Below are 11,383 nucleotides of genomic sequence, written 5' to 3' on the forward strand. Positions count from 1 at the left end.
GAATTGAAGATGCCAGCAAGGAGTCAGCCCAGCTCCACAGGGAACCTGCTTCCCCTTGCCTGAGGAAGCCACCAGACCCCTCCAGGAAGAAAAGCAGCAGCAATAGCCAATCCAGGCTGATGCGATTTTTGTTATCATTGAGGCATGAGAACACAAGTGATCGGTGAAGGAGGAAAGAGGAGACCAGCAGGGGTTCAGCACACCACTAAAGGCCATGCTGCCTGGTTCTTTACTTCCAGCGCCCACCAACCTTGCCCTTGGCTCCTGCCTTCTTGCTGCTACAATGCAAAAGGAAAGAAAAACATGTCAGCATGATGGAAGCAGTGGGGGTCTGTGTCCACTCTGCATTTCTGACTCTTAGATTAGGTTTCAGCTGCTTTCACTTCTCGCATGTTGGGTACACCTGCCATTGACCACATCCTGAGAAAGATATTGTTGATATTGTGGAAAAAGATTCCTCCTGGGGCTCTTAGTGTGAAAGGCAGGATGTGCATGCCTGAAAGAGGTGGACCCTTCCAGACTCCTGCATTATCAGGGTAGAAATCTAGGTGGTCTCCAAACTGACTGACAGGTCTGTGCAGCCACAGACTTGATGTTTTCTGAATACAAATCTGCTATGGTCTAGATTTTAGGATTTAGAGCTCTATCTAGAGAAATTTGCTCAGTATGAAAGAGCTCTGATCAAATTCCCCAGATGCTCTATTCAGTAGTGGAGGCAAAAAGCTGAACACTAATTTAAATACAACTAAGAATTGCTTTGCTCTAGCAAAGGCAGAGTGGCTGTTTATATCATGAGAGCACGAGCCTCCAAAACAATCCAAACAACTTTTTAGGCCTGCTCTCATATCAGTATCCCTGTCTTGCTCATGGTGTGTGGGAGCAGTCCCGCTACACTCCCCACTCAAAGCACCTGAGGCCAACTCTCTCCAAGAGTTCTTGCACACAGAAGGGCAATCCTACATGCAAGCCACTTACCTTCTGCCTGAGAAGCCTGAACTCAGAATGGGGCGCGGCAGGAAGTTAGTTGAGTTAGATTCTGCACTAGTTCCCATTAGTAGCACCTTGGTTTGTGGGGCTTGGCAAACCCACAAACCCTTCCATCTCACACACACAAAATGATGAGGCTGCTTCTTGAACCAAAGCACGTGCAAAGTGGGGGCAGCTCTTTGACATGGCAGAGTGTGGGGTTGGGGACCAAGCACAAGGTGCTGCTGTCAACAGAGGCCTTTCTTCAGAACCACTGGTTCTTCCAGGGAGAAGAAAAACACGGGGACATCACATCTGGGGAGATTTTTGTTGTGCTGGCCCATGGATTGGTTCAAGAGCACCAGCCATATTTACAGAAGGATGTAGCACAGTGACAGACACACACACATAGTGGATACTTTACCTTTGACCAAGACAGGCTTGGTCTATTTGAAAAAATTGATGGTTTACATAAAAGAGAGCATGCACTTTCTGCTTATCTCAAACTAATCTCTATGTCCCTTTTCCCAGCCTTTCTGAAGGTTCAAAACCCAGTGTAGGAACTGCACAGCTCCTCAAACAAAGGCAGAGTCCTTTTATATCCACAAGCACCGGTGATGTTTGATGTTACACCTAACATTTATCATGTGCTTAAGGAGATTTAATAAAGTCTGAAGCAAAAGACTCATTTGATCCTTGTATAACACGCTGGCAGGCACTGCTTTGGAATGATAGTGTCTAGTTTGGATAGAAATTTAAGCACACAGAAATCTCATTAGCTCTGGGCTTCTCAGTGCAACCTTTTCAAATGATGTCCTGAGAGAGTATCCTGTCTTTTGGGAGAACAAGCAGGCAGTGTGCCCTGTTGTGGGTGGTGTGGTAGTGTCCCACAAGAGCAGCAACACCCAGACAAACCATGGCATCCTCCTGCAGCTGCACATTCTGCTGAGGTTCATCAGCCTACAGCTCCGTACAGAAAATACCGTGGGAAGGTCAAGCCTTATGTTTGGCATCTACAGACTACCAAATCCCCAGTGTTACATTCATTTGATAAGTCAGGGTGTCCTGGGGAAGTGGGAAGGCAGTAACTGGTAACTGCTATCATCCAAAGATATCACCAAAGGCCACTGCTTCATTCCTGGCATGACTTTGCTAAATAGATACAGACGCACAGAGAAGATCAAACCTACCACTGGAGAGCTCTCCTCCCTAGCTTCCCTAAAGTTACTTCTCTGTGTGTGTTAGTTTTCTACATGTCCTAACCCTCAAGCTTTGTCTACCCCTGGTGTCTCATAAATTCATTAAAAATACCTAGAATAAAGATATTAGTCTCAAAAAAGTAATGAAATAGTCTTGTGGTGAAGAAAAGTCAGAGAGATGATGAGTGAAAAGAACTCACAATCCCATTACGTTAGTCTTGTTACACACCATTCCTCATGATCTTAGCAACCACTTGTTTATCCTTCATAAACAAGGGTTGTATTCCCTCAAGTATTCAAAGCACCTCAGACAGGTGCTTGAAAAACCCAAAAATAAGCAGAGGAAAATTTTGAAGATAGGGTGTGAAGAAACACAATTTTTTTCTTGTTAGGTGTTACATTCACTTCAGTTTGCCTTTCATTTTCTCAATGTGAGGCAGGATGGGAGTGGCCCTTCCATCTCTTGCCCCATTTCATTGCAACAAGAAAATGTCAGTGTTGAGGGTGAAGTGAGTCATTTGAACACTGAGAAGATATCCCCAAGCCAGGAGGTAGGAAGGGGATATAAATACTTACTGCTTCTGGGCCTGATCAATCCGGTTTCTGAGGGTGACAATCTGCAAACAACATATATGACCAGGGTTTTTAGAGACAAAGAAACCTTGTTCCCTCAAGGAGAGGGGAGTTTTACCTGCTGAAGTGCTCAAAACAGGTGCCTGTAGTAGGAATTAGTACTTCCTGTGAAATAAAATCTCACCCGTGGTTGAAGGAGAGAAATGTTACTTCTTGGTAATAAATCTGCAAGCCACCTTCACATGTCAAGGGACAGAAGAGCTAGAATTTTATAATCCTTACTAGAAGCATTTCTACACATTGAAATTAATCTCCTTTGAACTCACTTGTCAAACTGCAGGCAGGTGAACCTGAATGAGTGTCACCTTGGCCTACTGGAAAGCTCTTGGATGGCTCCAGCACTTGCATGTGTCAATCTCACCTTCTCACTCTTCCCTTACTCCTATACATCAGGAAGTGTGTAAGCCCACAGGTCTTCAGTGGTCTTTGGATGGGGACCTCAAGAATGGAAGATGGGTATCACATCCTCCTGGAGTACCTTCTGCTGGCTGGCAGAGTAGGAGGCAAGGAGCTTGTAGCATTCACCTCTTTCCCAGCCACTCATTTAATAAGAGAAGATGACCTGATGCATAGGAAAGCAAACACCTACCTTGCACAGGATAAACACCTTCTAGCCTTAGTAACTCAGTTTGGTCTTTAGGCCTGGGCTTGCTACTGAAATCCTGGGAGTCAGGTACTGGAAAAGCCTACAAAACACTAGGGTGTGATAGAGGGCCCTCTTTTGCCCCTTCATCTTCTCATTTGTAACTGAGTCAGGGTTCTGCTTCGTTTTCCTGGACTAAAGAAATGTCCTTGCCAAGATGTATGCTTTGCTTCTGCTTTTGGTGCAATTCAAAATTCTGCACTGACTCTGCCGGTCCAAGAACTGATGACCCAAATTTTGAATATTTAAAGTCGCACCTGACATTCCCAGCGTGCAAAAAAAGAAAAACAGAAGTCATACATTCTGGTTGTCCCAAGAACTGGTAATTCCTGGCTCACATCTTTCCATGGCAAACAGAAACAAAATAAGAGACTGAAACATTACCAGGAACAGGACAACACAAGCAAGGAAAGATCAACAGATCACTTGCTTTTGTACTTACTCGTGGAAGTTTTAGTATTTGTCACAGAAGTTTAAATTGCTTTTTTCCAACCAAGTATTTTCCCCAAGTGTGGAGGAGAACCAGTTGTCTTCAGTGTGACCCAAGCACTTAAGACTTACCTTCAGTCATAACCTTATGATTGTGACTATGACACTCACTCCAATGAAGCACCAAAGAGCAACAGACACTAGAGCTAAAGAATGGCTCTACTTCTGTGTGTCCCACTTCCTTCCTTTGTCTCTCCCTTGCATCCTTGCTTGTGTCTCCTTCATTCTCTTTCCTATTTTCACTTACCTTTCTCCTCAATTTGTTCCTGCTATCATCTTCCCTTAATTCTTCCACTTTCCCCATCTTAGCTGTGCATTTTCCTTCTGCTTTGTTCATTCTTTGTACTTTCTCTCTGTGGTTTTCATTAGCAGGCACCCACCTCTTTGTTTATGCAGAGATTTCACTACCACAGCATGTATCCCTCCCCTGGCACTGCCTTATTTCCTGTTTTTCCACACCTACTTGATCTGTTATCCTTAAGCCAGCCCTCTCCAGTATTTTGGATCTCATGCCACGAGGTGGAGAAGCTTCCCAAACCCCATACTATTCTCTATATGCTGTAGTCCAGGGTATTACATGTGTCCCTAAGCTTTTGCATATATCCCAGGTGCATCAGCGTGATGCCCCCATGCACATAATACCCGGTTTTGGGTACAGAGTTTTGGACAGGAAATTATTTTTGGGTGCTCTCAGTAGATTGCATGCTCATTTCTTTAACCAAATCCCTGTTGGACTCTTGACTCTTTTCCTAAATTACCACTTTATATCTTTTCAAAGAATGGAAAGGGAGAGAAAAAGGAAGTGGATGGAGAGACACAAGATCCATTTTTCTCTTTTCTCTCTGCACTTGGAGCCAAGTGCCAGCTCTCATCTGGCACCTGGCTCTGACCATGCGGCAGGCTCATGCATTTGGTAGCCTTTGCTGCTGTTGTTACACAGGCAAGTTCATTGTACTTACAACTTGGAAAGCTCCTGCAGCCTGCAACGCATTGTTAAAATCTAAGAGAGATTGAGATAGTTACGTTGGTGTTGCTCACTCCCTGCCAGCATGTCTGTGTGATTGGGAATTAAAAGGAGAGCGAGACAGAGAGAGACCCAGTAGGATTTCTCAGCCACTAAAACCTAATGTGGGTGAGTGTAGCCCTGTCCAGTGACCGTGTGAAGGAAACATGTCCACTTTCTGTTACCATGTGACACTTCAGTCAGATGGCCCTGTCTGGAGACAGTTTTCAGTGACTCCAGAGAGCTCAGTCCACGGGTAATCTGTCTGGGATGGAATAAACTTACAACGTTCAAGTTTGAAATCAAAGATGGATCTAAAAATATTACTTTGCAATGGAGGTACATGAAATGAGAGTTACTGGATTTTCAGGCCACAGTTACCTATAGATAAACAAGAATGAACAATGTTTCTGGAGAGGGCAGGGAGTCCATTTCCCATTGGGATTGCCTTTCCATGGCAAAAAAAAAAAAAAAACCTTAAAAGTGTTCTATTCAATTTTAGCCTAAAATGTGAAATCCAGTTCAAGTATGTATGGTAGGGGAACGCAGTTCCAAGCATCTTGCTGCTTAAGTATTGCAAAGGGTCGTTGGAGACCCAAATAATGTCACAACATGACTTTTGCCTGAGGAATCAGAGAGATTTTTACATTTTGGACCCTGTGCCACTAGCAAGATGGCCTCTCAACTCACCTCATATTTTTTCCTCTTGATCTGCTCTGTAAAGTCATACTTTTCAGTCTCCAGCTGATATAACCAGTCCCACAGCTCCTTAGCTTTGTCCCTGTGTGTTTATGCGGAAAGGAAGGCGGAAGAAACACATGACATCAGATATTTTCCATGGTTTTCACATCACTAATAATGATTTTTATTTAATGCTGTTCACACATCTTCCTGTAAACCCTCTCTGTTCCCTGAAAGCTACTCATCATTTTCAAGGTCACATTTTTCTCGGCCTCTCACCTTCAAACCTTTTAGACTTGCAGTCTTGCATGTGTCACACATTAACATAATTCCTCTAATTTTCCCCCTAACTCTTAATGAAAGATAAGACTCCAGTGGAATCAGACAAGAAGGAAGGAGGACTCTGAAGGTCACCCAGATAAGCAGAGCAGTTGCCATTGTGCAATCTCATCTGTGTCAGGGCTGAGGTGAGCCAACTTCATCTTTCAATCATGTGTAAACTCCAACATGTGCAGTCCAGACTATCATCTGATGACTGCTCTGCACTAGAGCACTTAGCTTCCAAACCTCCAGCCTTCATGGAGATCCATATTCATACCTTAGCAGCATTAACCCACCCCTAGGAATGCTACAGATACCAGTCTGTAAGATTGTTCAGCTAATCCCAGAGCTAGTCCTGGAAATGACTAATCCTAGTTAGCAGGAGAGGCTAACAGAGCTATGCCAGGAGCACAACTAGAGGGCTACCAAACCATTTCAGCACTTCCCTACATTCCCATCTCTCCTCCATTCTCCAGGTTAAGCAAAGGCACAACTTATAAGTCTCCCATGATGAATTTCAAGGAAGACCCCCTCCTCTACCTCATTTTATCACCAGAGAAGGCTCCAGGACAGTGAAACCAAATATCAGTAGATTACATTCCATAAATTAGGATAAACATGTTACCTCAGCTTGTCTTCATTAAGGTGGTCAATGTTCAGGGGCTTGCGCCTCTCTGCCAGGACCTTCTTCTTCGTCTCTCTAGCTGTTTGCTTCTTTCCTCTTTTCTGGTCAGCCTATTTTCAGAATAACAATTAACATCAGACTGCAGAAATTAAGCCTGAATTAAGTGATTTCAGTGACAGAGCAAGTAAGACAAGCTGCTGGGGATCCAGAAGAAGGAAAGCTGGGCAGTTTTCTCTTGTAATGAAGACTGTTCCCAGTCAACCCCAGGGTTTAATGTTCTCATATTTCTTTCATTGATCCATGATTTTTACCTTAGCCAAATAACTGCTGTATGTTGCACCCATGGAGGACAGAGCCTTCTTCTTCTTCAGATCATCCTCAGCTTTTCTCTTGGCATCTTCTTCCTCTCTCCGTGCCTTTTCCTCCTGTGGAGGGAAAAACACAGAACAGGTTACTCTAGGGGAAGAGTCCCAGTTTCCCCAGCAGCCAGTGCCAGGAATGTGACCAGAGAAGTACAGTGATGAGAATTAGCAACTCCTGTTTTCTGCCCTTGCTTTAAGAGGGTGGTCATTTCATCTTCAGACTGAGGCAGGCAGAACCAGTAGTTTTTTTCTGTCTCTAGAGAATCTCTCCGGTTTGATGCAGAGACAAGGAGAGGGAAGGAAAGACACTTACCGCAAGCCTTGCCTGACGCTCCTTCTCCTTCTCAGCCCGGATTCTCTGCTGCTCTGCTCTTTCAGCTCTGCGCTTCTCCTGCAGGGAGCAGTAGCAGAGGCATTGGACCATCATCATGGCTTTACCTGCCTCCACTGTTACGCCCCACTACCAAGAGCTTTGTTTCATAGAGCGTGAGTCACCTTCTCTCTTTCTAGAACATGCAGAAGGGTCTCTTGTACAACTCTCAGATATAAAACAAGGGGCTAAGAGAGGGGACAGATGGGGGGAGAAGCCATTTGATGATGACTTGAGCAGTCACTTCTGTAGGTGGCAGCACAGCTTTCTGTCGAAGTCTGACAGTGGACTAATGGTTTCAGCTTCTCATCTACAGGTGATCTCTCAATCTAGTACAGGGAAACAGCAGTACACGGACTTACAATCCTCTCCTTGAGAGCAACCAGCTCTTCCTCTTCCTTTCTTCTGGCTTCAAAGTGGCTGTCAATCAAGGCCTGCAGTTCAATCAGGTCTTTGTTCTGCCTTTTCTTTTGGATGTCCTAGAAGAGCAGAAAAATGCATTAAGTGCATATTGTTCTAGTATTATGTCCTGGACATTCCCAGCACCCTGCATACACAGAGAAACAAAAGTAGAAAGTGTCTGTAGATTTCCATGGAAATCTATGGATTAGCTTAAATGGCTCTTGGCAATCAGACACTCATTCAGGCAACAGTCAGGAGCCTAGAAGTGTAAAGAATCCAAATCTCCCATTCCCCTACACAGTATTTTATCCCTGGCTTTGCTTACACGCTTCTCATATACTTAGCTGCCTCCTCTTTGCTTTGTAATACAAATCTTACCTAGAAAATATTCCTGCATTTTGGGCAAAGCAAATATTTCTGTGGAGGTTTTCAACACCAGAATTTATTCATTTCTCTAGCCACTTTCTAGGAAAGTGTTTGGAACTCTACTTACTATTGTAATTTTAGCTAGTGTTTCTAAGCAACCAATGAGGGCCTGCAACTTTCAAGCCATTTGCAATAATGGGACAGAGGATCTGAGGTCCCTAAAACACTTACTTTCTCCTCCTTATATTAGCTTCAAAGATTCAAGGAGACAAACAAAAAAAAGAAATATATGATTTTAGCTTAGTGACATTATCAGTGAATGCATTCAGACAGTTTCAGGGAGCAGAGAGTAACCTTTTGCTGAAATCAAGTGGCAAATCAACCATACTTTTGTCTTTGACTTTACCCTCAGCAATATCCAATACAGGAGGAGTTATGTGGGTTTGAACTCATGTCTATTATCAGGTACAAAGGACAAACAAAGTCTCAGGAATACTTACATCAAAATCTACTTTCTCACCCTCTGGTATTTTAGGAGCAGTTAGTCTGCAGAGAGTCAAAAGCAAAACAAAAAGAAAAATAAAGGATTTTCATCTGAAAGAATATGCAGCTTTTTAAATAGCCCATCCTGCCCTGCCCTCAGGAACCACGCTGACAAGGAGGAGTGTTGGTGGAGATAGAGAGGGGTGAAAGAGCACATCTGCAGAAAACAACTCCAGGAAAGTACTAAGGACCCCTGTCCTTCCTGGAAGCTCATGCAGGGCAGGGAGTTACCCCTAAAACCCCTTTTTATTCCCAAAGCCTATGGTCGTCCCCTACCACATGGAAAGATGTTGGTCTGTGAGTCTGTCTGTGCAGGGCTATACCCTCTATCCTGGGCAGCTGGCAGAGTGGGAAGGGAAGGTGCTGGGGCCCAGAGGCAGAAGGTCCATGGCAAACCTTAGTAAAGCTCAACTGAGCCCAGCCCAACATTTGCCACCTTTCCCACTGTCAGTGATCCTGGATGGAAAGGGCAGTTTCCCAGCCATGGCCTCCTAGAGAGGATTTCCTGTTGAGCTGCCTATATTTTGGGGTACTGTGAGACCTCTGCATCTCAGGCAGTCCACGAGTTGTCTGATTCTACCAGGAACAGGTCTTAAGGCCAGGCCAGTAACTCCTGCTAAGGCATCCTCTGAAGGAAGCAGACATCCTGGAAAGGTGTGCAGGAACAAACAGATGGATGTTGCATAAGGGAGAGTTGAATAAAGGCTTCTAGTGGCCATTTGCCCAACAGGGAATCTAAGGGCTTCTGCTAGATCAGGAAAAGGATCCCAGGGTTTTGAAACCCTTCCAGTCATACTTACTTTATTCTGGGCTTCTCCTCTGTATTTGGAAGGATGTAGCAAAACAGGAAGGGAAAAAGAGGAAGAAAGTTAAAACAACAGAGATCACGCCAGCTGCTAAAGTAAAAGGAGGGAAGGGAAATTTAATCTTAGGGGAAACATCCAGAGACACTGGTTAGATCTCAAGCACTTCCAAAAGAAATACACACACTCACACACCCTTTTTGCTTGCAGTGAATCTGTTTTTACTCTCGAAACAGAATTTGGCATAAAATAATCAAGAGACTGTATAAAAGTCCCAAACGTAGCATCTGGAAAGCAGTGGCTTTGTGTAAATGCAAAATTGTTTTTCTCAAACCATCCTGACCAAAGCTCTAAGGAGGCCAGCTGGGCTGGAGGGTAGAAGAAAACGATGCCTTTTTCAATCAGCACTTTTTTTGTTAAAGGTAAGTTGAATTCACAGTATCATATCTCAGTGATAATTAGGCTTCACCAGTTTTGTTCAAATGCCTCACATGGAGGCCAGGAGGGGAAAACCTTTATGACACACATTTTCTCCAGGTTCATTGGCTTCCAAGACATGTTAGGGCACATGTCCCTGAGATACCTTGGTGCCATGGGGAAGATGCTTATTCTTCTGCACTGTGTGGTGCTCCTCAAACCCAGCTTGGAAAGGCCATCCTCTCTTAGCAAGCATCCTCTCCTGCTGAGGTACATGCAAAATTCCCACGGGCATTAATGGGAATGATCTTTTCATTGCCAGGAGAGGCAAAATGCCCTGATAGGCAGGCTAAACCATCACAGAGACTGCCAACCTGGGCCCTCTAGCAGTCAGAACTGTTCTTTTGCAACAAGTGACCTTTCCCTGGCTCTCGGACATGTGCTGGTCTTATGAGTTACTTGCTTAACATTTGTGCTTGTGGTCAAGTCCCCTCCCTACTATTCTTTTAAAACTTAAGCTATTAACTCCAGCATAATGCCAGCGAGTTCAGTGCTGTTACTCTCACAAACAGAAATAAATTAAACCTGTGTGTTTATTCTGGCCCATTCTCTCAGAGCCCCAGGTTGACTTTCATAATCACACACTACATTTGAACTTTCAGGGATGCCGATGGATTCTGCGGTACAAGACTCTCCCTGGGTTGGCTCAGTGGGAGGAACTGAGGTTAAAAACCTCACAGCCTACTGAATCTGGTAAAAAAAAATTGTAAAGTACAAGTAAAAATAACCTCTTCAGTAGTGGGTGCAGCCCTGTTATCAGGTTCATAATATAGAAAGATATTATATTTTTTCAATGCTTATTTGCATCCAGCAGTTTTGGGATTGATGGTGAAAATTTAGAATAGCAAATAGAAAAAACTAGGAAAAAATAAAATGAAGTATTATAAGAGGGAAAAATAGCAAAAAACTTACACTGGAAAAACATTTATTGAGGCAATCAGATGTAAGGGTGTTGGATAACAAAAAATTGAAAGAGTGGTTGGAAATGGATTATTGATATAATCAAGAGGAAAGATGTGAGAGATATGTAAAAAAAATCAGAAACCAACATTTCCTTTTTCTCACGCATTCCCATACAAATTTCATTAATGACATTTTAGGGGGTAGACTTTTCTCATTTACTGCAAGAACACTGCCTGCCAAAACATATCTCAGTTGAGGCCTCTAGATGCCAGAGCAATGCTATGAAAATAAACAGCATGTAATTACAAATGTGTTTTAGACTGCTCCACTATAAAGGAAGTCCCAAATCACTCCTGAAGAAAAATACCATTAGCCAACAGTGTGCTTCTGTATTTCTCCAGTTGTATTTTTATTTGTTTTGCTTTTCAAATAGCCAGTGAGCTTTTTAACATGTTAGCTTAAATTGCCTTTTACCTGGAGAGAGGAAAAGTGATTAACCAGTCTATCAGGTATGTTATACATACAGGATTCCCTTTCTTCATGACATACCCAGATAATTTTGACAGACATTCCTGTTTGGCTTAAATCTACCAGTTA

The 11,383-nt window shown here is 43.5% G+C and overlaps 1 protein-coding gene across 1 annotated transcript in view; it reads right to left on the reverse strand.

The window, feature by feature from the left end:
* TNNT3 (troponin T3, fast skeletal type) overlaps positions 1-11,383 on the reverse strand; it is a 41,562-nt gene that overhangs the window by 106 nt on the left and 30,073 nt on the right. The window contains 9 exon segments of the mRNA XM_017726623.1: positions 1-278; positions 2,742-2,782; positions 5,624-5,714; positions 6,561-6,670; positions 6,872-6,985; positions 7,236-7,313; positions 7,655-7,771; positions 8,561-8,606; positions 9,404-9,422. The exon segment at positions 1-278 is cut by the window's left edge and continues 106 nt beyond it. Of these exon segments, the coding sequence (XP_017582112.1) occupies positions 230-278; positions 2,742-2,782; positions 5,624-5,714; positions 6,561-6,670; positions 6,872-6,985; positions 7,236-7,313; positions 7,655-7,771; positions 8,561-8,606; positions 9,404-9,422 (665 nt within the window). The 3' untranslated portion in view covers positions 1-229.

Source organism: Corvus brachyrhynchos, unplaced genomic scaffold (assembly GCF_000691975.1).
Source record: "Corvus brachyrhynchos isolate BGI_N302 unplaced genomic scaffold, ASM69197v1 scaffold62, whole genome shotgun sequence".
Taxonomy (NCBI): domain Eukaryota; kingdom Metazoa; phylum Chordata; class Aves; order Passeriformes; family Corvidae; genus Corvus; species Corvus brachyrhynchos.